This window comes from Microchirus variegatus, assembly GCF_963457635.1.
Source record: "Microchirus variegatus genome assembly, chromosome: 8".
Classification (NCBI taxonomy): Eukaryota; Metazoa; Chordata; class Actinopteri; order Pleuronectiformes; family Soleidae; genus Microchirus; species Microchirus variegatus.
This window is the reverse complement of record NC_139809.1, coordinates 13466397-13492457: the sequence shown is the minus strand read 5'-3', so window position 1 is coordinate 13492457 and position 26061 is coordinate 13466397. Positions and strand designations below refer to the sequence as shown.

At 42.3% G+C, this 26061-nt stretch overlaps 1 protein-coding gene across 1 annotated transcript in view; it reads left to right on the top strand.

The window, feature by feature from the left end:
• Positions 1-26061, top strand: part of cttnbp2 (cortactin binding protein 2) — a 98375-nt gene that overhangs the window by 39151 nt on the left and 33163 nt on the right. Inside the window, exons 3-5 of the mRNA XM_083894056.1 lie at positions 10455-10685; positions 17314-18739; positions 23604-23924. Of these exons, the coding sequence (XP_083750182.1) occupies positions 10455-10685; positions 17314-18739; positions 23604-23924 (1978 nt within the window). The remainder of the gene's footprint in view (positions 1-10454; positions 10686-17313; positions 18740-23603; positions 23925-26061) is intronic.

Sequence of the window (26061 nt, the reverse complement as noted above, 5' to 3'; positions counted from 1 at the left end):
GTTGGGGTTGGGGTTAGTCGACCAGGGCTAGGGTTAGCGTTAGGGTTGGGGTTAGTCGACCAGGGTTAGGGTTGGGGGTTGGGGTTGGGGTTAGGGTTGGCGATGTGAGAGGTAGTGATACTTTTTACATCATTATTCTCATTTTCATTTGAGTAACGCAATTTCAATTAGAACTGGATGATATTTTTTGCAGATTTGTGAGAAACAAAGATGTTTTCTTCAGTCTGTGTAGACCAGGACATTAGTCAATCTAAAATGGTAATATTTCACACATTTTGATTGATTGTTCAGCCCTAGTGCAGTGTCTTTAGAAGAAAAGCTGCACAAACCTGTGTGTGTGTGTGTTTGTGTTATGAGAAGACAGATGGGCCACACTATTCCTGCCATTCTCCTCAGGGTTAGTGCATTCACACAGGGAATATACACCCTCTTCCCTCCTATGTTTCGGGGGCTTTCATATCTCCAGAGAGCAGAAAACGGATCCAGAAAAAGTTATTCCCCCATATCCTCAGTAGAAGGAAACCATCTCCAAATTTGCTCCTTCTTACTCGATGCAGTTTGTCAGCTTGTTGCCTCCGGTCTCTGACCTAGAAAACCAGAAAGAGATTTGGATTTTGGCGAGGATGCACCTCAGGAGTCCAACATAAATCAGGTCGGTTATCACTGAGAAGGAGCCGCTGAGCTGTCTGGGCTCTGAAGTGTCATCTTTTCATGTGTTTGTGTGTGTGTTATTATTCTTTTTGTGATCAGGGTTTTATTTTTCTGTTCTTTTGTGTCTGGTGCATTTCTTTGTGTTGAAGAAACCTTGAGGCAAATGGAAAGTCTGTACAAACTGTATGAACTGTTTGTCAAACTAAAGTGGTTTTGCACGTTTCTTATTGGCGTTGCTGTCCTACAAATATCCCCGTTACCTTTACTTTTTTAAGCCCACTCTTAGAAATAAGGGTTCCAAAAGTGTTCTTCTACAAGGGCTGAGGTTCTACTTGGAACCATTTGCTTCTGAAAAACCCTTTCCCAACGAAAAGGTTTTTCAAGGGTTCTTGGTAACACTAATGGTTCCAGTAAGAATCATTTTGATCCAGTGAACCCTTTAAAACCCATTTTCTGAATAAAGGGTTTTAAAAGCGTTCTTTGTGGGACCCTCCAGGTGGAACCTTTATAAAAAGGTTCTACCTGGAGCCAAAAAGGGTTCTCCTATGAGGACAAGCCGAAGAACCTGATATGGTTCTACTTACTATAGCACTTTTATTTCTAAGAGTTAATTTTCTCTGATGCCTGCCAAATATCGGACTATAGTTGAGTATTCACGATTAGCCGGAAAGTAACTTGTCAGGCTTGTGCCACTCTTATTCTTTCTCACAATATCCATATATAATCATTGATTTTAAAGTCAAAGAGTGCTACATGGCCACTTCTTGAGAAAGAGCCCTCAGTCCTTAAGGCTGCTGTGGGCAGGATGTCTAGAAAATCATAATCCGCTGGTTGTAATAATACTTATGTTGTTGGATTGCAGCTCTCTGTCCTGATAAGATCAGATGATCAAGTGTCAAAATGTCCTTGAGCAAGACACCGCGTCCTGCTGTCACACACTGAAATGCCGGGTCTCGAAACATCCGCAAACAATGACCGATGTTGGAGCTGAGAGTGGACGACCCTGCCACACCGTGTGGCTGATACCAGAGCCTGCTGAGGCAGAGGTCGATATATTGACCGTCATCCCCGACGAGCTTAGCACAGACGTGACCGGCAGCGCCGCAGCTGACAGGAAGCAGCGTTGATTAGGAGCCCTGTGGCAGCAACAGGCTCCACTGAGGAGGAGTTTTTTTTGCCAAATAAAGCTCCACTGCGATCGCTCCTCCAGACTCTTTGCTTATTCTCTAAATGTTCATCGTATGCTGCCGGACGGCTGCAGTGCACAGTGCTGAATGTGTAATGGATGGACATCCTTCTATCATCCATTAAACATAGTTAAAGGCTGACAGCGACATCTTTGCAGAAGTGTCACAAGAGCAATGGATATTTTATGGAAAAAACCATCTATAAATATGACGCTACTACATTTTTAACCAGCAGGAGAAACAAGTTCAACAATTCTACTGTGTTTTTGTTGTAATCTACTTATTACAACTTCTAATTCAGTTATCGATCACTAATCGATTCATAGCTGCTTCTCGTGCACATGTAGATGACATGACCTGGATGACTGGCCTGAATCCTCTTCATACACGCAGCCATATTTGAGGTTTTCACGGTGTTTGCACAAACCTCCGATAAAATTCTTGACATTCCACTCGGTGAATCAAAGAAAAACAAAGCAGGGCGGTGATGAGCGGCAGGCACAGAAGAAGAAGAAGAAGAAGAACCTGAACTGATGACAACAGATAAGTGATGAACACATGAGGAAGAAGAAAGCTTCTCTTCTTTTCCTTCTTCATTTATCTCCATTGATCTCCATGTTTTCCTGCTGGTGCTGGAGTGTTTTCATACACATTCACTACCATGGTCATGTCTCTCTGACCCCTAACCCTAAGTCAAGCAGCATCTCAAGTATAATCTACTTGATTGGTAGCGTCTTCAGTCACTTCCCTCTCATTGAGCTCAGTGTTTGCTTGTGTGTGTGTGTGCGTTGAATTGCGCCTCTGTTTTGCTTTGCTTGTCGGGGCTGAATTGGCACCGACGAGATGTTTGCACAGTCAATGAAAGGCATTAAAGGAGAAACTAGAATTGGCGACATTCACACGGTCGTCTTTGCAAACCAAGAAAAAGAGCAGTCAAGTGGTCATGATGACAGCAGTAACAAGCAAAGACATTGAGTACAAAAAGAGCCCAGCACTTAACTCTCTCTCTAAAGTGACCACCAGCACAATTGAGTGCACATTATATGACTTTTATTATATTTAACTAGTTGAATGGCCGACTTATCTGCCATTTATTTGCGAAAAAGCAAACTGCTTGAGTGCAAAAAAAAAAAAAAGTTGTGTTGATTCATATCCTCTGGTATTTTAAAGTGGTTGTGCACAAATCCTGGCAGTGTGTACCAGTGGTGGCTGCTGGCCATTGAAACAGGGGAAGCTCTTGTCAAGCCCAGTTGTTCATACAGAAATTCTGCAAATTAACAACTAGCACTGAAATTCTAGTAAAACTGAAATGCTATAATAGTGTTTTTATTGACAGTGTATATGTTAAAATGAAAATGATCTATATCAGTGAGCAAATAACACAACAACCAGCTAATTGTCTACAGACTTCTTTCGCAAAATCCACAAAAGACTGAGGCAGAAAAGGCTCCTCTGTCATGTATGTTTCTGCAGTGCTGTCAATCAAAAACTGGCTCCGCCTTTCATACATTTCCTTCAATAATCGTGCAGAAGCCCAGCGTCTGCACCCGCCTACTGCTCCACTGACTCCCAGAGAAGCCGAGCTTCCCTGGAAGTGACTTTTCTGCCGCATTTGTCCAGTCACCGTTGAGCTCACTGCAGTGAAAAAATTATATTCTGTGCCATTCCACAGAGAACAGTTGAAGCTGAGCCTCGAGTGGTTCTAATGCGGAGGCTGCTACGGGAAATACGGAAATAATGATTCTGAACGAACTAGCGTCGCGTTCTCATCGCGCTCTAGCGCACGTATAGTATTGAAATGTAAATATCACCAAGTTTGAACTCCAGAAAAGAAGAAGAAGAACACATTTACGTCACGATTATTTATTACGATCCGTTTGTCAGTCAAGTTATTAGGTTGTCAGTTAGTTATAAGATGATACTCATACAAATACCACAACCACGGACATATTCAGCTGACAGTTATCACACACCACGGCTTATCGAAACGTAAACGACAGCAAACGATCCCTTGTCCGCACCGGCCGGCTATTGACAAAAGATCGTAAAATAAAAATGCAACAATGACGTCAGTAATCCATAATATGGGCCTAAACTAAGATAATACAATGATGTTCATAATTGTTATATCTCTATTAACAAAGAATATACTTGATTTGTAGCGTACTCGTTTAGCTGCTTTTGGGGCCATCTTTGTTATGTCAAAACACGCAATGCATTCTGGGTAGTCCTTGCTCCCAAGGGTGGTCTCGGAAAATCTCAATATTGAGGGCGATACAGCCCTTAAACTTGCCCCTCAACTTAATTTTTCTGAGAATCGGGACAGCACTTGCACTAGAGAGAGCGCGCATTTTTGAGATTGAGGGTTAAGCAAGGAATTAGAATTCACCCCAACTTTATTTATAAAGCACTTTAAAACAACTACAGTGGACCAAAGTGCTGTACAGAATAATAAATAAAGGACATAAAACATGGGCAAAAGTCGTACAATAAAACACAATAGAAACAAATGGAATAACATCAACGACTTAAATACCTGCGTATCACGTACAGACTACGCCGCTCTCCCTCATCGTCTCTTGCACAGATCCATCACTCTTTCTCTGCTTTCTCTCTGGCTGTGTTTCCTGAACCCTGTCACCCACTGAGTGCAGCATGCCTGTAAAGGTTGATGCTAATAATACTGACTGAGATCTTCCTCGGAGCCCTCTGCCAATGCTGCCGCCGCCGCCGCTGCTGCTGCTGCACTTGTAAATACTTCTCGTAAATGCGGCCACATTACACCCTGCAAACCCACATTTGCTGGAGCTAATAGTTTGCCGCTGTTTACACTGAGTCTGTGAAATCCCGTCTTTTATTAGAACGGTGAATATGACAGGAAACACGTCTGTGACGGTTCTTCTCAGTCATTTTAGATAAAGGCAACTGCACTTGATTGAGTTTAGGTTTAGATATTTGACCCTTTTTTTTTTTAATCCAAGAGGCTTCTTCAGTTCTGATATATTTTTAGTGTTTTTCTTAAAATATGCTACATCATTTTCTAATGTTCATGTGGAGATGAAAGGAAAACAGTATATATTAGATATAGATAGTGTTAACATTGAATAGCAATTATTGGTTGTATCTCAAAATGTGTTTGCATGCAGCATAAAATAAACTATATCGATATATACTGAACATTTATGTTGAAAATTAGCCTTAGCAACAACATTGTTCATTATCTCAATGATGATATGACTTATAGATACTAGAGCGTTTGGTGTTTTTGTCTGAAGATTTTCAAATATTTTACATATTCTTTGTTAATATTGTGATAAAGATACATTTTTGATGTAGTGTGTACCCGTCACCACTCCTATAAGCCTCTTATACTGAGAAGCATTGGTATCATCCTGCAAAATCTACCATGGTCAAAGTCTATACGGCATAATGGAGCTTTCCTCTAATGACGTCCAGTGGATCTGTGGGATCAACAGGGCCTCAGGGAGGCCTGCAGTGTCTGACAGCTGATAAGGTCCCACAGGATTGAGCTCCTCTGGTCTTAACCGAGATGTGGTGATAGGCTGACCTATGACCCTGGTTTCCACGATGCAGGGGGAATATTGACGAACCTCTACACAGCACTGAACAGGAAGAGGTTTGCTAAAATTAAAATCGTTCACATTATTTTGTCATCGCAGACAATAATCACCAATATCACTGTAGTCAACCTGGTGCTGTTAATCTAAATGAATTATAACAAGCTACTGTTTACAATATGCTTTACCACAGTAGACATTTTGGCATTTATGATAACAGGAGAAGTGGAACTTGTCCATCTTGTCCTAATGTGATGTGTTAAAATGTCTGCCATGAAAAAAAAGCCCATTCTGTAATAAAATATTAACACAAAGACAAGGTATTCATTTCAGTTTTGCAGTGGACACAGCAGTAATTTAAGGAGAGTTTCTTTTTTTTATATTTGAAAAATGACCATTGAATCCCCACAGGATTGCAGCTCAGCAGAATCATCTATTCATCTGTATTATAATAATATAATGCAGATAATAGAGTTAAATGTCTGCATTCACAGCTGATTTGCCCAAACCAAAGCCAGAGTCATTTTAAATGACGAGATTGTTATGGAACCTAAATAACGACAGCTGGTGTTAAATGTGGAAACCACAAGGTTTAAGGTCTTTTCTGTAAAATACACAAACCATGACACACTCGGTCCTAATGTGGACGTGACTGCGCTGACTGAGCGCTGTAATGGGCTCTGACTCTGTGTGTAAATATTTACTGGAAGATCCCCGAGAGCTGGAGGCCAAATTTTAAAGATGGCCTCCTGATTCTTTACTCTCTGGCTCGGTGCCTTCACTGCTGTCGGGGCATTTCAGCTTCAGATACGAGACTCATCTACTCATCTCTGTCTTAGTTTGGAACTGAATCATCGGCAACTCCTGTTGATAAATCAATTAATGCACTTTTTTTTCCTGAAGCTAAACACCAAAGTGCCCTTTTTACCTTGATAAGATAAGAGATTCTGCAGATTCTTGCGTCCTGGACCTCCCTCTATCCCTCATGGAGCTGCCACCTTCCAGAAAAGCAGAATAGAAATTCATTGATCAGGAAATAACTGGTGAAAATCCTCTTGTAGCTGCTGACATTTACTTAAAGAGTTTCCATATATATACGCTCAAACATGCGCATGTATTACACCTGCTTTTAAGAGGTGGAGACGCTCGCTTGCACTTTTCATGCACACAGCCACTCTCTCTTTATGCATCTCCTCTCATGTTTTTTTTTGTGTGAAACTCCCACTTTCCCCTCTCTGCCCTCCCGTGAATGCGTTTTAATGAGGAGGAAAAGCTTTAGTTTCTCTTTCTGTGGTTTCAAATGCAGGTCTTTTTTTCTTCTTCATCCCACTGCCGTGTTTTTTCAGGCGTCAGGATTGCGGTGGATTAACATCTGAATGGAGCACAAAGAGGAAGCGTTTTTGTGTGTGGGACTACAGAGATGATGATCCTCGGCGGCGTGTTTATATTGTGTCAGCCATCCACCGTCGACGCACCGCCGCCGCCGCTGCCGCTGTCTCCTCGGGATTCGCCATCAATCTCTGCTGCTCTTGTGCTGCTCATGAGTGTGAATAAACTCTCTTCATCTCCTTCTTTGGCGAAGCCTGTCGCAGAAACACCTCCCCGGCCCGCGCTCCCACCTCTTTTGTCCTTGCTATTGTTGCTTCAGTCTATCAGGCTGTGGCCCACTGTGTTTTTTTTTTTCTCTTCGCCTCCACATTTAATTTAAATGTCTCTCGCCCCGGTTATTAAATATTCCTCCCTCACCGTCCTTCTGTTGCAGACAAATATGAATCACGACTCTTTTCAAAGAAACTGTTATTTACTCACACACACGCCGTCCACTTTATAAAGGAGAAAACTCGCAGTATTTGCTCTTGACATTTATCAATATGAAAAGGCCGTATTACAGTTTTGAAACCTTCATGCGGAGTTTCCTGGCAGTTTGCCGCTCTCGCGGTTTATTACCATGAGAAATTCAGTGTTTGACTGCTGGTGTGGAATCTGTGTCTGGAGTTTTCTGGCTTCTTTTCCTCCCCTGGAGTTATCAACTCTCTCTTTCTTTCACCACCACTTATGGTCAGAGGGTTTGGTGACCGTGCAGCTGCTGCACTGCAGCCAAGTGGCTTCTGGTCGTCGGGTATTATTTAACTGCTGGATTGCGGCGAGTGGTCATCTGGTTGTGGTCGGGTTGGTTAAGCGCAGGTTTGAGGAGGCTAATGTTCCTGTAACTCTACTACGCTTGAAAGATGCCAAAGTCAGTGATTGGACTTAATTCATTAAAGCCTGCCCCCACACTAGAGGATTTTCAAATCTGACTTGATTTTATAAATGAGGGATACCTCAAACACTTTGGAACTGATTTTCAATGTTTTAATCCTGAGAAAGCACAGACGCTGATGATCCAGGACCACACAATTTGCGTTTAATCAAACGATTTCAAGGAGGAGACTCCAGGTATTTGGGATCTCACAGAAACTCACGTGATTTAAAGCGGCCATATGACGGAAGTTCCAATTAACGCGTTTTTAACGCTAACGTTTTTTTTGGTGTGTATCTGCGTCATTACCTTGTTTAAGAAGCCCTGAACGTTCGAAACAAACAGTTCAGCCACTGCTGAGAATGCTGTGTTGTATTGTGTTCTCGGGCTCAGCGAGATCTCTGAAAAAACGTTCTGGTTACGTAAACAGCATTTCTCCTTGTCCGGGCACTAGTCCGGGCACATCCGGTTGCGTACATTAAAACGCAGAAGAAGAATGTCCGTTGTGGAGGTGTTTCACGAGCGACAGTGTCTTCTGACACTGGGTCTGACTCCAGGTCAAAGTCGTAAAAGGGACAAAGCTATTTTTTAAACATTGTTTTAACTGTGTTTTGATGATATTGAGTAGCAGTGCAGCCACCGTTCCAGAGGGGGGAGCTGCGCTTCTGAGAGCTGACGTGCTAATTACGTCACTTCCAGGTATTGACCAATCACAAGACAGTTGAGAAAGCTCTCGTTGGCTGGCCAATCACAACACACTCTGTCTTCTGGGGGTGAGATTGCAGTCTGAAACAGCGCGACTGATGAGAGCTTCAGTGAGGAGAGATTTCTATCGGCTCGTTTACAGCAACTAGAAGGTTTTTGACCATAAAAACAAGTTAATGTATGTAATTAGACCTCCATAACTCATAACTCATGTGTGTGATAGGACCACTCTATGGCCGCTTTAACGTGACTACAGAATATAAACAGATGGTGTCGTCAGTTAATAGGTGTTTTTTGTGCGATATTTTGTGCAAAAAAACTGTGGATAAAGTCATGGCTGAGAAGATGGAATCAACTTGGCTTGTACAAGTTACAGTTCTGCGACAACCTTTCCCAGTCAACTCACTCTCAGTGGATATTGCGGGGTTCTGCTCACGCCCCAATCGCTGTTAGCAGAGGATAATTTGGTCAGATAATCTGTTCAAATCGGCCTAAAATCTGAAGACACCCATGATTGTTGGAAGATCCAGATCGGGACCAAAATCTGGCCGATTATCCTCTGGAGTGGGACAGGCTTATTGCACAGGACATGACCTTTTATATACAGTAAAGGTGTAGTCTGAAGGTGAAAGGATTTTGTGTTTGCTTCATCTCAAAGTAACACTGGCTCTACTACTGTTGTTTTCTTAAATTTTGAACCATTACGTTGCGTTCTGGAAGGCTCGCCGTCGTCAGGCTTCACATTCATCTGCTGAAAATCACTATGTTTACATTCTGTTGAGGTCAGAGCTTGAAGATGAATGATAAACATGAGAGGGTGCAGCTGTGCATTTGAAGGATTCCCCTCAGCAACGGTGGAGGTTTTGCAGTCAGCCCGAGTGAAATCAGCCCACCAAAGACAAAGAAACAACAACATTTGGCAGGTGCCGCTGACTTCAGGCTTTGAACATGATGCTGTAATGACACCACCAAAGCGACCAGCTCTCCTCTCGTCTGTGTAACCGGAGAACGGCCGTGCCTGCTACAATGGGAAGAGTGTGTGGAGTCAGTCAGGCGGGCGGGCTCACTGCAGTCAGGGTTGAGCGGAGGTGGTTGTGGTGGTGGTGGATTTGAGGGCTGACGTGCAGAATCTACTCCTGAACCCCAGGGCAGTGGCAGTAGCCAGATGCTTCATGTTTCTTAAACTCAAACATGGACTTGTGTTACTGTTAAAGTGATTTTTTTGAATGGTGGTTGTATACAGTAGTAGTAGTAGTAGTGAATGTCGTGTGTGTGTGTGTGCCTCCCTCCTGCTTGCCAGGAACCAGCTTGAGACACGGCTGCCTGCGGGGACATGAGGAAAAACATATTTTCGCCACTTCAAAGTGCACCTGCTTAAGTCCACACCATCTTAAGTTTATGTTTGCTGCTTTGTCTTGATATTTGGCAGAGTTTTAAACCGCTCACTCTCCTTGCCATGTTTTCAGCGAGAGTGATCTTCTGTGTCTCAATGGTTCCTGGTACAAGGAGCCAGCAGTAGATGATGCACACAGCATAGTCTCAGTAACTAAAGCTCAATGTAAAAAGACATGAACAACCCCTTTAAAGCCTTATTATTACAATAATAAAATGTGCTTCTCCTCTAAATACTTATTCCAAAAGGGTCCTTCTATGAGGGCTGAGGTTCTACCTGGAACCATTTGCTTCTGAAAAACCATTTCCCAGAACAAAGGGAACCATTTTGATCCAGAGAACCCTTTAAAACCCCTTTCCTGAATAAGGTGTTCTAAAAGGGTTCTTGGTGGAACTTTCCAAAAGGGTTCCAGGTGGAATCTTTCTAATAAGGTTCTACCTGGAGCCAAAAAGGGTTCTCCTATGAGGACAAGCTGAAGAACCTTATATGGTTCTACTTAGCACTTGTATTTCTAAGAGTGTACAAATACAGGACGTTCCATTAGCACCTGCCTTTGCCATTATTGTGTCCTATTAATTTAAAGATGAACATCAGCCCAAACTAAATAAAAAGTGGGTGAAATGAGAAATGTCTTTAATCTGTGATCTACGGTGACCGCAGGCTAAATATTCTTGTCTTTTCTCCTCTTTTTTCCCATCCAGGCTCAGAGGAAGGAGGTGTTTCTCCAAGAGCGATACGGCCACTACAGCCTCACCGACCCCTTCCTGGCACTTCAGCGGGACTTTGAGAGCGGGATCTCTGGAGGGGCCGCAGAGCGACGGCCCCTGGGCACCAGCCCCATATCTGTCCTGGAGGCCGTCATGGCTCACTGTAGGAAGATGCAGGAGCGAATGTCGGCGCAGCTGGCGTCTGCCGAGAGCCGCCAGAAGAGGGTAAGTCACCTTGAGGGAGGAAGAGGAGGAGAGTTTTCTGCATTTGTGCCTGTACCTTTTTTTTTCTAAAAATGGATCGCACTCGGGATAAAAATGTATCCCAGATGAAAAATCCATCTGCCTCTGCTCAGCTGAAGACTATTCTAAGTCACACATATTTATTAAATCCCTTCGCTGTCCTAGATAACGGCTATAGTGGTATTGATTTTTTTTCTTACAATACAATCTATTTAGCCCCTGATACAACTGAGATAACCGTCATGCATTTAATATAAGCTGCACGGAGTTTCCCCCGATGCACTGTTGCATGTTTCACTGCTCTTTTTCCTCCCCGACTACAGGCAAATCCAAGTAAATGATTTATAACACACACACACACACACACACACACACACAGACATACAATAAAATCCCAGGAAATTTGTGTCGTTTCAAAATAAGATATTATTTTAATAATAATTTAATAATAGATAGTTTCACCAGGATAGTTTGAACAGGACTCACCTCATGTATAACTTTTGTGGTTAATCGAAGCTTGAGTGTTGGTGCAGGTCAGATTAGTGATGGCAAATAAAAAAAAAAAAAGGACATTTCAATGACATTGACTATTTAAGTCTTTGCAGAAAGATGTGGGGATGACAGCAGTAAATGTCCCTCTGTGTCTGTGTTTACTAAATTCCTTTTTTCTGTTGTGTAATTTCTATTTTTGTTGCTTGACTGTGTTGCATCTCTCTCTGTGTGTGGGAGGGGGGGTTTGATTCTTTAGGATTATATTAACTGGGCAGCCAGATGTCTGCTATGGCTTTGTCCCATCTCTGGATGACTATGGATTTGGTAATCATAACAGAGATTATGTAGTCCTGAGCCAAATCGATGTTTTGACAAGACAAGACGAGTGTGTATTTTCCTCTATTCATAAAATATGAATGTAAAGTTTGTTATCATGGTGGTGCCGTCTCTGGAGCTGCTGGTTAATGCCATCTAACTATTAGTTGTCATTGGCCCAGTCCAATTTCTCATTTGCTTCCCTGCCCTGTACACACCCACACTTTTGGCTCCTGAAACAGTGACACAAGGGATGGAGGTTTAAATTTTACCCTGAAGAGAAATCATCAATGTCTTTTACATAAAACGTGCCTTAAAGCTCACATAGAGTGGTCCTGTTGCACATATGTGAGTTATGGAGGTCTACTTACATACATAAACTTGTTTTTATGGTCAAAAACCTCCTAGTTGCTGTAAATGAGCCGATAGAAATCTCTCCTTACCGACCCTCTCCTCAGGCACGGTGTTTCAAACTGAAATCTCACACCCAGAAGACAGAGTTGTGATTGGCCAGCCAGGGTAGAGCCTTCCCAACTGACATGTGTTGGCCAATACCCAGAAGTGACATAATCAGCACACCAGCTTTTGGAAGCACAGCTCCCCCCTCTGGAACGGTGGATGCACTGCTACTCATTATCAAAACATTGTTTTAACAATGTTTAAAAAATAGCTTCGTCACGACTCCCCGCCGCAGTCCATTTTATGACTTTGACTTCAGACCCAGAGTCAGAAGACACTGTCGCTCGTGAAACACCTCCACAACGGTTGTTATTCTTCTTCTGCGGATGTGCCCGGACTAGTGCCCGGAGCAGGACGATCTGCTGTTTAGGAGAAATGCTGTTTACGTAACCAGAAGGGAGATCTCACTGAGCCCGAGATTACAATAAAACACAACGTTCTCAGCAGTGGCTGAACTGTTTGTTTCGAAACTTCAGGGCTTCGTAAACGAGGTAATGACGCAGATACACAGTAAAAAACAGCGTTAAGTGGAACTTCCGGTCTAGGTCTGCTTTAAGTTTATCTATTGTCTGTTTCCCATATTTGCGACAAAAGAAGCATGTGATTTTTAGGTTAGGAAACGAAACATCTTTAACCTTTTGGCGTTTTTCTAATTTAGGCCCCTAAAACTGTATCTCAGAGGAGAGGCAGTCTCCACAGAACAACTTTAACCAATCGAGTTCCAATTGAACCATTGACCCAGTGACAGACCTTTAAAGTAAAGTCACAGTCTCTCTGTGTTTAGTACACGGAGGGGTCTCCTGGTTGCTGGGTAGAGTGAATTTCACCCGGACTGTCAGTGCTATCTTTATCCTCTTCATCCATTTCCCACTCTTGTTCTCTGGTGAGTAAGCTGTTAAATTATCCATGAGGTCTTTTGGGTTAGGCTGACTGCAGGCTAGCATTTGTACCTAACACACTCTGAATCAGTTAATGGCACAATGAAGACACCCCTAGCCCCCCCCCCAACCACTCTACTCTTTCATCATGAATCAGTCATGAAGTCAGATGAAGCTTCCTCCTCTTCACAGCAGCAGCAGCAAACTCTCACAAACCGTGACGGAAAAAATCACTGGATTTGTCAGTTTTCTTTGTTCCACATTCATTATATGTTGTCAACATCAAGGCTGGGTTTGGAAACAAGGTCACGACTGTGTGTGCGCTCAAATTCCTTTTTCCTTAAATAGTGCTCAGGCCTCTGCTTCCTCCTGAGCTCCACACAATGCTCAATTGTAGCTAAAGAGGCTTCTGTATTCTGCCGTGGTGCTGGGTACAGTTTTGTGCTGCAGATTCTCAGGGTATAATTTGATATTTATGGAAATATTTCATTCAGCATTTGGGGATCTCAGGTACAGAAACAAAAAGCACTCAATTTCTCATTGTTTACCACTCCTGAGGCTCGAACCATTTGCTTCTGAAAAACCCTTTCTCGAAGAAAGTGATTTTCAAGGGTTCTTGGTGGAACCCTCCAAAAGGCTTAGAACGCCGAAGAACCTTATATGGTTCTACTTAGCACTTTTATTTCTAAGAGGGCAGCTGACTGAGGGTAAAAGGTGGAGGTACACCCTGGTCAGATTACCGGTCCATCGCAGATTATACACACAGAGAAGAAGAATAACAACCATTCATTCTCACATTCACACCTATGGTCAACTTAGTATTTAATTAACGTCTGGTTCTCTGGATCAAAATGGTTCTTACTGGAACCATTAGTGTTACCAAGAACCCTTTCTTCGGGAAAGTGTTTGTCAGAAGCAAATGGTTCCAGGTAGAAACTCAGCCCTTTTAGAAGGACCCTTTTGGAACCCTTATTTCTAAGAGTGTACATTACTGTGATTGTTTTTACACACACTTATCACCTCTTAATTCTGCATTAATGCTTTCAGTCAATGAAAATATCATAAAAAGAGGCTAAATATTCACGTAGACCATCAAAAACCTTTTATTCAGTTTAATGACACCACTGCATTAACAGTAGGGTGTTGTTACCAAAAACAAAGCTTTAATACAACCTTGCATCTTGCATCTTTGAGCTACGTTAAGTTTATCTTGCAGGTATCGAGATGTTGTTGAAATGACTTGTACACTTGCTTTAGTAAAATCCTGAGGGTAAGAAAGTTAAGAGCCGAATGGTGTTATGATGGTAGATTGTTCTTGGTTTGGTCAAAGTCAACTCAGTCAATTCAGTCCTTTCTAACATGAAGAGATAGAAGCAGAGACACTACGACTATGAGGTTGCAGACACTACACGCTCCACCTCTTAATGTTGTGTTAAATATAAAAAATGCTTGCAGTTTATTGCACAATCATTGCACTTCACCGCTCTCATTTTTGCTGCAGGTGGAAATGGAGAGGGTGGATACTCCACTGTTGCATGTCAGGACCTTAAGGAGCCTGAAGGGTCATGATATTTTTGATACATACCATGCCATGTTTTCAGGCACACATTGCGATGGCATAACATCTAAAAAAAAATGCGCACAAACATGTTTGTATTTGCCCTTAAATTGTATTAAATCTGGATTATGGTTAACTCACCATTATCAGTGGTGAGTTTTTTATGTCTGTTCTTAAACTGCTGCCCAGTTTGTCACCACTGTTCCAACATCCCTGCATTTGTTCCTCTGAGGATTTACGGCGCCTTACAACAGGCATAATCCTCACCCAATTAGCAGCTCGTCGTAGCACCTCCTTCTGAGTAACAACTGGCGTTCCGCTTAGCGCTCCCCTTTACGCTTACTCACCTCACGCTTGTCCTTTAGCATCGGCTGGTGGTGACATGTACTTCCTGGAGGGGAAGTGGAGGACTAGAAGAAGACAGCAGGGAAGGGGGTGAAGGTCTTGTTTTGGGACAGGGGGTTAGTGTGGTGAGTCAGCTCTTTTGTTTTGAGGCTCGTTAGAGCGAAGAGGTCTTGGCAGTTGGGCGGAGAGTCCCTGGTTAAGCCCTGTTACCCTCTGCGAAGCAAACTCTGAGCCAACAATAGCAGCAATGCTCCAGATATAGAAGCCTGAGCTTTGACAAGTCATTGAAATTCAACCATATGAAGAGACTCTGTGTCTCTGTGAACACACTCTCACCCCAGTCCACCCTGTGGATTAATAAAGTATTTAATGCGTATACATTTCCTTGTGATGAATCTGATGTGCCTCTATGCTCTCGCGAGACTTGTCTCGGCGTCATTACCGAGTCAGTAATTAAGATTTAGATGGTTGTATTGCCCAAGAGCATTTTCTTAATTATAGTACTTTGTTTGTGTCAGAGAGAGATTCTTATCCGTATTATTCCATTGTTTAATTCACCAAAAGCTCACATGCTCGTGTATTTTTAGGTTCATGTTTCAGATGAAGTCTTCAAGTGAGACAGGTGGCACGAGTGTAAGCCAGTGTTAGGTGTGAAAAATGTATTGAATGACATTGCTGGAGCTTGTATAGTACTGTATGTACAGTGTGTGAAAGTGCTGTGGTGGTGCTGGTGAGGACATAAAAGCCTAAATTTGGTGACGTAGCAAATCCATCAGTTCAATTCAATTTTATTAGTATAGCGCCAAATCACAACATACATCATCTCTGTAGGCACTGTACATAGACAACATCATGCAGAGCAGAGAACCCCATCAGTGGAGAGAGAAAAAAACTCCCTCAGAAATCTCTGACAGAACCAGACTCAGAGAGATGTGCAGCCATCTGCCTAGGCCAGTTGGGGTGAAAGGAAAAATGGGGGACAGAGGAAAGGTGTGGGACAGAAAGAGGGAGACCAGGAGCAGATATACAACAACTGTGTCAAGTTATACGTTTATACAGGACAGTTAGAGTCATCAGGCATCAGGTATCCGGTCATGGATGTATAATATGAACTGGATAGAGCACCGGCCCTCTGCCTTGAAGACAATTTTTACATGGTGGCCACTGTGGGTACTGCAACAGAAAACCCAATAAAAGCCCAAAAAGCAACTTTCCCATTGACCGCAATAGTAAAAGAGACGCCTGTAAAAGTGTCCACAGGACACCTCGAGACATGGACACGGGCTTTTATAAATCTTTATGGTAGTGACACTACTGCGCATGCTCTATGGGCCCCATAACCCGGGAATAAATGCGGAAGTCAAAACATTTTTTGGCATATGCACTGGGTGAGCAGCTTCATAAGAATGAACGGAAGCAAAGGGACGGTACTCTATCCAGTTCATATAATACATCCATGTATCCAGTTTAGTAGTAAAAAAAAAGAAAATCACTGAGATGTGTTAAACACAAGAACAAATGGCTCCCCATTTGCTAAACCAGTGCTGTTAATGTAAATAAAACAGTTTAAACATGTGGAATATATCACTTCTCCGCATGCCTGTTGAACAGGTGGTTTTATATCATAGCTGTTGGTCGCAATCTGCACAGACGTAACAAATGCAAACCTGAGTTTTGAGTCGCTACTCTGACCGTGGCTTTTTGTTCAGGATGGTTATACTTAACGACGAGTGCACGAGCACATAATGGCACAATGGCGCATGTGGATTTACGAAGTAGCAACTCTCCGCCTCATCCACCCATCAGAGTGGTGGAGGAAAACATGCACAAAAAACGCTGAATGAACGTGTGAGTGAATGAGTGTGAATAGGTGAAAATGTGGCGTAGAGCACCTTTGAGTGGTCATCAAGACAATAAAAGTGCTATATATAGTACACTACATAGAGACCATTTAGCATTTACCTTTTTCAGTGAAGTGTTTGTTGGAAAATATCAGACAATTGAAGAAAGAAAAACCCCACTTTCAGTGACACACAACAGAAAAACAGCCATTTCTCACATTTAATAAGCTGGAACAAGCAAGTGTTTGGTATTTTTTGCCTGCAAATGACTAAAACAAGGAAGTGATAATGAAAGTTATTGACCTGCCAATTTTCAAGTTCAAGATTAGAACACACACCAATTAGTGATCATGAATAATATTGACCTCTGCATTTAACCCATCAAGTGCTTATTTGCACCTGGGTACCAATTGTGTTTGGGTACCTTCAGTCAGGGGCATCCCTTCCCTTGACCTGTCCAATGATTTGAACCAGTGATCCTTCAGTTACAAGCCCAATTCATTTCACTTGGTCATGGGCTGCCATAATCATAGCTCATGTCGATGCATCAATATGAAAACGAGTTGTATGGTCACCAGAGATGCTACGGCTAACTTTGTTGTACCTTTATGACGTCATATTGACATGTGTGTCATTGATTATTTGATTAAAGACTTTTGGGTTTATGAAAATGTGTTCTTGCCCTGAGATTCCATCCTCTGATTGTGTTTTTTTTCTTCCAGTTGGAGATGGAGAAACTACAGCTTCAGAGTCTGGAGCAAGAACATCGCAAGCTGACGGCGCAACTGAAGGACGAGCGTGAGAAGAACAAGCACATTGTCATGATGTTAGTGCGTGAGTGCAAGCAGCTCGCCACGCGGGTGGTAGAGGAGTCGCAGCGGTTCGACGAGCTCCAAGCTCGCCTGGACGAGGAGAACCGCACCTCTGGCCGCTATCAGGAGGAGCTGAGCACCGAGCGGCAGCGAAGTCAGCAGATGGAGGCCAAGATGGAGAAGCAGCTGTCTGAGTTCGACACAGAACGGGAACAGCTGCGTGCCAGGCTGGGCCGCGAGGAGGCTGAGAGCCAGAGTTTGCGGCAGCAGGTGGAGCAGCTCAGGACTGAACGCAGCGATAGGAATGCTGCTGCGGCCCAGGCTGCTGCTGCTGCTGGAGCTGAACAAGCTGCTACCAGTACACCACCCAAACCTAAAGCCCTGAAGTCTGTTTCCATAGCCACAGAGCCCCTCAGCTCTCGAACAGCATCTTGCCAAACTGACCTGCCGCCAACTGAGGTGGAGGGTCCTAAGAAGACCCCACTCACTATCCCCGTCAAACCGACACCTGCCAACTATGTGGGTCTGAGTCTGCCAAAGACGTCTGGCCGAGGGATCGTCCACAGCAGCTCAGGAGGACTTGCACAGACAGAAAATGGCTCCGAGGGCCAAGCTCCCCACGGTTTACCTACCGGGGTCAGCCCTCGTGTCCAGGCGGCCCGATACAAGTTCCAGGAACAGGACCAAAATGGCTCGGCATCTCAGACTCCTCCGTCCCGCGACCTCTCACCCACCAACCGTGACAACTTTGCGGCCAAGCAGCAAGCCCGTAACACTGTCACGCAGGTTCTGTCCCGCTTCACCAGTCCTCCAGCAGGAGGTGGTGGATCGCTGCGTCCAGGCCTGCCCCACTCTGCCTCAGAGGGAGGTCCTTTTCCTGGCCGCCTGAGCCACCCAATCGGTCTTAAATCGCCAACGGTGGCCAGGATCGACCGGGGAAACCCTCCCCCTATTCCTCCCAAAAAGCCAGGGCTTTCCCAGACCCCCTCTCCTCCTCATCCACCCATCAAGGTGGTGGGGGACAGCAGTCGCTCCCCTGGGGCTGGGCTAAAGCCAGCCACACCCCAACTGCCGCCCAAACCAGCTCTGGACCTGGTCCCAGCCCTGACGGCCTCTCAGGTGGGTGCCTGCCCCCGCTCCCCGGGGCCTGGCCGGGGCCCTCAGCGGCAGCCGGCAGCAGCATGTGCAGAGTGTCCCCCCATCATCAGCCCTGCCATCACTGTCAGTAGCCCCTCCTCCATAAACCCCTCCTCCTCCTCCACCTCCTCCTCCGTTAGTGCTCCATCTTCCCGTAGCCCCCGTGCCTCAGCAAGCAGCCCCCTGGCAACAGCATCAGGTAAAGGGGCTCCTCCACGCTCCATGTCTCCCTCCAGTTCTCCCCACTGCCTCTTTTCCTTCCACTGTCTGTCCACAGTGCTAGCGTAGCCTAGCCTAGCTGAGCATAGTGATCAGGTCACAGGGGGAAACTAGCCTACTCACGGGAATGCAACACAGCATAGCACACAGGTCAGTTCAGTTTATGCAAGATCCGATGTCGCTCCACTGCAATCTCCCTCTCTGCACTCGTCTCTCTATCTCTGCCCTTAATGTCTCCTCTCTGGGCACCTTCCGTCTCCCATGTTGTCACGTTAGCCGTGTCAGCTGTCACTACCAGCAGTGGACATTGACAACATGACGCTAACATGCGTGATTTATCACAGCAGAAGGATTGTGTCAGGGTAAATTCAGACCAGGCCAGATATCTCCCCCTCTCGTGCACTCTGATTGGTTTGTAGGTCTTCCTACCAGTAACCCCTGTCCTCTCTGAAGCTGATGCCAGAGGCTGCTCTCTCCTTCCCTCACCCTTTACCATCCTGCAGTAGCATGTCACCTCCTCTACTCACGCTGTCTCAGCTTCCATTAACCTGTCTCCACTGATGTTTCTGTTTCATCTATTGTAGCATTTACGTGTCCATCGATGTGCATGTTATGCCACACTTGGTTATATTTTGTTGTTTGGCTAATGCTAGTGTATTGCCATAGCTCTGTACTTTCTATGATCCAACACATTACAGCAGGTTTTCAACCCATGGTGACAGAAGACAAAAGGCTCCAAGGTCCGGGTCATACTTTCCATGTTCAGCGTTAGCAGAGCGCCACAATGCTTCTCCGCATGCCTTGTACATGGCTGCAGTTCCATTCCAACTGAAATGAGACTGCATCGGTCGAGCTTTACATGTATGCCAATTTGATACCATTTAATTCCAGCAGGAGTGAAATCTCGGAAGGAGTTTGCTCCAGATTTTGGTTTATTCACTACTGTGCAAAAGCTTGGGTTCACCTATACAATTTGTTTGTGTTTTCCATTAAAAGTCACACTTTTATTCATCAAAAGAGTTGCAAAATGAATAGAAAATATGGTCAAGACATTGACAAGATTAGAAATAATGGCATCATTTTGCCCTTCAAACTTTTCGTCAAGCTTTCGTCAAAGAACCAGCAAAACTGTTTTCATCTGTGCTAACATAATTGCACAAGGGTTTTCAGGGGTTTTCTAATCATCCAATAGCCTTCTAACGTGATTAGCAAACACAATGTACCATTAGAACACTGGAAATGGGCCTATATATGCCTATGTACATTAAAAACCAGACGTTTGCAGCTAGAATAGTCGTTTACCACATTAACAATGTATAGAGTGTATTTCTGATTCATTTAATGTTATATTCATTGGAAAAAAATAGCTTTCTATATATATATATATATCTATATATATATATATCTAATATATTTCTATAGTGACCCCAAACTTTTGAAGGGTAGTGTACCTGTACAGATAACCTCAAGCAAGCATCATGGTTACATTATCTTCTTTGTTTGACCTCAACAAAGGTGCACAACCATCTGGACAGGAAAGTGCGGTCACAAGGTATCGGTTCCACGGCTGATATTTATGTCATAAATCTCTGTGGAAATCTGCAGACCTGGTGATGTGGAAAGTGTGGCCGAGGCCTGAGGGGCAAATGTGTTTATGCTTTTTTTTTTTTTTTTTTTACTGATACCGGTATATTTAGTTTGACAAATACACAAAAAAGGCACACCAACAACAGACATATCTCCAGGTTACCACATACTGTACTGAAAACCATGTACCTGCTGAAAGATGTGTGTAAAAGCACCTGAATGCAGAGGAAACCAGTGATTACATTGGAGCCAGGATCATTACTCAGTGGGAGCAGTCTGCAGCAATTTTGTGTGAATGTGTGTGTTTGGGAGTAATATATTGTGTGTGTATATATATACATATATATATATATATATTTATACAGTGCTTAACAAATGTAATAGACCACCACCCAAAACCACAGCTGCCTAAAATAACAGCATTGGTAATTATTATAATTTTTTGTTTCTGTAATGGTTAATACTAGTAAATACCAGTATATATAAGCTCTTTAACTGAAAACAATAGTAAAATACATTATTATTTGTTGATTAAGATGATAGAAGATAGTTATTGAATAAAATATAATGACTAATGTATGGAAGCCCATTTCCGCCAGGGGAAAAACAAAAAAAAGTATATAAAGTTGCAATTGTGACATAGAAAGTCATAATTATGAGCTAAAAAGTCAAAATTATGAGCTAAAAAGTCAAAATTGTGAGATTAAAAAGTCAAAATTCTAAGATTAAAAAGTCAAAATTGTGAGATATAAAGTCATAATTATGAGATAAACAGTCATAATTATGAGATTAAAAAGTCGAAATTGTGAGATTAAAAAGCTAAAAAATCAAGAGTAAAATACATGTCAAATCATAGTTACATACAGAAAAATGGGTTTTAGTGGTTGAATGTTATGCTTTAAATTAATTCATGAGAAAATTGGGTATAAAAATGTGAATTAATTTTGATATTTGCCAAATAAATAACAATAATAAAAATATATATATTTTTTTTTTAAAGATTTTCTAAAAAAAAATCTCATTTTTCCTGACTACATTTGAATACATTTGTTCAGCACTGTATATACTGGGATAGATCAGGTATATCACTTTGTAGTCAAACTATACAAGGATATGATTATATACAAAAAAAAGCCACAAATTCTCCAGTGTTACAAACCTTTCAACTTTCAATTCATTTGATTGTGACATCTCTCGCGTACAAATCTGAGCAGAGGAGAACGTTGGAAGCTTTATTCTGCTTCTTCTCAGACGCATTAATCTCAATCTCAAGCTTCTCACCTGAGAGTAACCTGGAAAGATTTCCCTCTCCCTTTGTCTCTGTTTCATTGTTCTTCTGTTAACCAGCTCACTTCCAGCTCACTTCATCTCTTTGTTTATTGACTTTGCTGAATCGTTTAAAATAATGCTTCATAAGTGCAGCGCTGTTGTGAAGCATTTATATTTGTCCTCTATGTGAATGACAGTGACGAGTGATTGGACTGGAAGGTAAATGCCGTCTACTTTCAATGTGATGACAGACTCTTTGGTCCCGGCTGCAGCTGCACATGTGCGTTTGATTCCAGACATTTTTATTAGAGGTTTCCTGCGTCAGCAACTCCTGGAAAGCACTTTGAGCTTCTTTTTTTTTTTCCCAGGACATGGAAAAAGAATTAAGCACAATCCAAAGTTACATGAGCGAATACAATAGATAAGATTTATCACCACCAGTATAATAGAAGGAGGCAAAATGTGACACAGCGGGAGAGTTAATGTCTCACCTGTGTTTGGGATATTGTGTCTTCTTGTTGTTCATCAGATGTATCACCAGTCTTAAATAGCCCAATGATGAAGGTGTTAACAACCTTTTTTTTTGTGATATTATATTTGTTTTAACAGGAATTTTATGCCTGGTGGGTGTGAAGATTATCATCAAAAAGCTGCTTCACATTATCACTTTATCAAATCACCATTGACGTATAAATAATACTCGTATGAGTTAATGTACAGGATAGTATTAGGCCAAGCTGTAGTCATGTACACTCTTAGAAATTAAAGTGCTAAGTAGAACCATATACGGTTCTTCGGCTTGTCCTCATAGGAGAACCCTTTTTGGCTCCAGGTAGAACCTTTTTATAAAGGTTCCACCAAGAACCCTTTTAAAATCCTTTATTCAGGAAAGGTTATTTCAGAAGTAAATGGTTTCCAGGTAGAACCTCAGCCCTTGTAGAAGGACCCTTTTGGAACCCTTATTTCTAAGAGTGTAGTGTCCACTCTTGTGTGGACTCTTGTGTGGGAGAGTGTAGTGTCCACTCTCAGAAAAACCCTTTTCCCGAAGAAAGGATTTTTCAAGGGTTCTTGGTAACACTAATGGTTCCAGTAAGAACCATTTTGATCAAGAGAACCCTTTAAAACCCCTTTCCTAAATAAAGGGGTTTAAAAGGGTTCTTGGTGGAACCGCCAGGGGAAAAAATAGGAATAAAAATTATGAGATAAAAAGTTGAAAATCAAGAGTAAAATACATTATTTTCCACAAAAATGTTCTATCTGGAACCAAAAATGGTGCTCCTACACTCTTAGTGATGAAAGTGCTAAGTAGAACCATATAAGGTTCTTCAACTTGTCCTCATAGGAAAAAATATTATTATTAATTATATATTATATTATATATATTATTATTAATATTATAAAATATTATTATATTATTATAAAGAAAACCCTTTTGGAGGGTTCCACCAAGAACCCTTTTAAAACCCTTTATTCAGGAAAGGGGTTTTAAAGGGTTCTCTGGATCAAAAGGGTTCTTACTGGAACCATTAGTGTTACCAAGAACCCTTGAAAAACCCTTTCTTCGGGAAAGGGTTTTTCCGAAGCAAATGGTTCCAGGTAGAACCTCAGCCCTTGTAGAAGGACACTTTTGGAACCCTTATTTCTAAGAGTGTATGAGGACAAGCCTAAGAACCTTATATGGTTCTACTTAGCACTTTTATTTCTAAGAGTGTACATGTGAGTACACATTAGGAGGAGGAAGCTCCTTCACTGGGTTTAGATAAAGTCATGTGTTTTATGGCTGAATTATTGAAGATGTTAATTGTTTAAGTGTGGATCTGAAGTGTCCTCTGTTTCCTTTTCAACCAATTCCTCCTTCTTTTTTTTTCTTTCTTTTTTTTTAAAACCTCAGCACTTCTAGTCTCTTCCTCTTCCTCCTCGTCGTCATCCTCCTCCTAGTTTAACCTGTGCTCCTCCTTGCTCCTCCTCACCTCCCCCCTCCCCTGCAGGCTGGTGTCCCTCCGTAGTCTCCTCTCTAAGTGGCGGTGGGCCTGCTGCCCTGGACGGCGGGCGCCCCCTGCTCTTCCAAGCTGCTTCCCAGGGAAATGTCACTTTATTGTCAATGCTGCTTAACCAACCAGACCTGACCACCACCACCAACAACAACAACACCACCGACACCACAGACATCACCACCACTACCACCAACACCATCACCTCTATCACCGCCATGGAGAACAAACCCAATCATCTCGACCAAGACCACCACCTCTACGACAACCACAACCAAACCTCTGCCTTGTTTGCTGCTGCTCAGAACGGACACACAGGTAACACTGGACTTTAATTCATTCATCAGCACTTTAGTGACCTCATAATATTAATAATAACACATGCAGGAATGAATTCGTCTTTTGTGTCAAGAGTTGGATGATTTTGGAGGATTTTAAAAGAACGGTGTACAGTTAAATCGTGAATTTTAACATTTAATGTAGGGCTGCAACTAACGATCATTTTCATCATAATAATATATTTTATTTTTTAAGCGCCTTTCAGACTTTCAAGGTCGCTTTACAAGTCAAATAAAACACAGACATCAAACACGCAGAAGTTAAAAAATAATGCAAAACAGACATTTAAAAAGGTTTAAGGTAAAAGTTGACATACAGTATAATAATCGATTCATTTGTCAGTTGTTTTCACAATTAATCGAAGAATTATATGTCTGTTATATGGAGCAAAGATCGCTTATTAAGCTGCTTAAATATTCACATTTAAGCAGCAGAAAAACGCTTGTTTTAATTCTTTAAAAACAGTTCATGATTCAATTAGTGATCAATGAATCATTGATTAATTTATTAGTCGTTGCAGCTCTAATTTAATGCACTCAGATTATATCCTAGAGCAAAAAACTGCAAAACAAATAAAGCCATCACAAATGTATGCGTGTTAAAAAAAAATCATAATAAAATCAAGTCCTTAGGATCATGTAGTGTCAAAATCAGAGTGAACAGCTTTTAGAAGACTTTTCTTCACGAGTTGAGTGTTCTTTCAAGGGTCACTTCAGTGTTAGTCAGAGTTTTTTTGCGTTTGTGTTAATTTAGAAGATTGTTGCCATGGACACTTACAGCGACATTATTACAGCCTGCACTGATACTGATCAGCTATATTTGCGATGACTGAAGTCACTGTGGTGCAAAAGAAGCGTCACAAAGTCCCTCTGTGGTCACTTCATGTGCAGCAGTGCGAGTGTAGCTCTGCATATTAAAAAACACAGATTGATTGATTGGAAACACCCAGAGGCTGCTATTGATTATTATTGATTGATAAAGAGAACAGAAGGTGATACACCTACATGCAAAAACAAAGGGTTCACAGAGGATCTGCTGTTCGACGGCTGTGCATGAATAAATAATAGGGCGATGAATTCCTTACAGGGATCGTAAGACACCACCGTTATTATAATGACTGCACATGCAATCTGCTGCACATGTGTAAGTAAGGTTAACACACACATAGTTACTGTATATTGTGCATATTTTGTACTGCTTTGCATAGAGATTACTTGAATAAATATAAAAAAATTGTTTATTATTAGATTATTTACGCTTAGAAATATTGAATAAACTTGAATAAGTTAAATAATTAAACTGCTAAATGACTTAAATTGTCAATTTTGCTTTTATAACCTGCTCTAAAGGAACATAAAGAAGATAACGTAGTGTTTTTAGCCGCTCACTCCAAACATCCATAAAGAGGCTGAATTCCTTTGCTGGCAGAATGAGTGTTTTACAAACTTTTCCGCTGTAAATATATTAGAATTTGTAAGATATGCTGGGCGTAGATTTAACCCGCTGTGTCTCAAGTAACACACACCTCAGCCAGCTGCGACAGTGTTCCTGCACCTCATACAAACACAAGAAAAAACTCATTTATCAGCAGGGGGTTCTATTTTTCATTGGGTGTCCAAACATCTGCGTATGGCTTTCACTCCTGCGTGGACATGCAGAGAGAGGACAAAGACCTGCTGCTGATTAACAGATAAACACTTAATGTGTATTATGTTCTGGAGTTGTTGTTCTTGTTGCATGAGCCGGGTTATAGATGCCATTACGTTGGCAGCAGTTAATGAGATGGACTGTCATATCAAGGGCTGTGTGACCTCGGTGCAGATCTCACTCTCACACTTGTGCACATTAACCATACCGACATTGTCGAGTGTGTGAAAACACACACACACACACACACACACACTTACACACACAGAGAGAGAATAATTGATGCACGTTGCACTTACACGCACGCACGGCAGATCAATCAGGATGCATCTCCCTGCTGAGATGTTTAATAACACTGTCAGTCTGGATGTGTTGATCCATGAACATGACTAATGCAGCTGAAGGATTACACACACACACACACGCACAGGTGCAGCTGTTCGTCACTGGACACTGTATTGACTTCCAT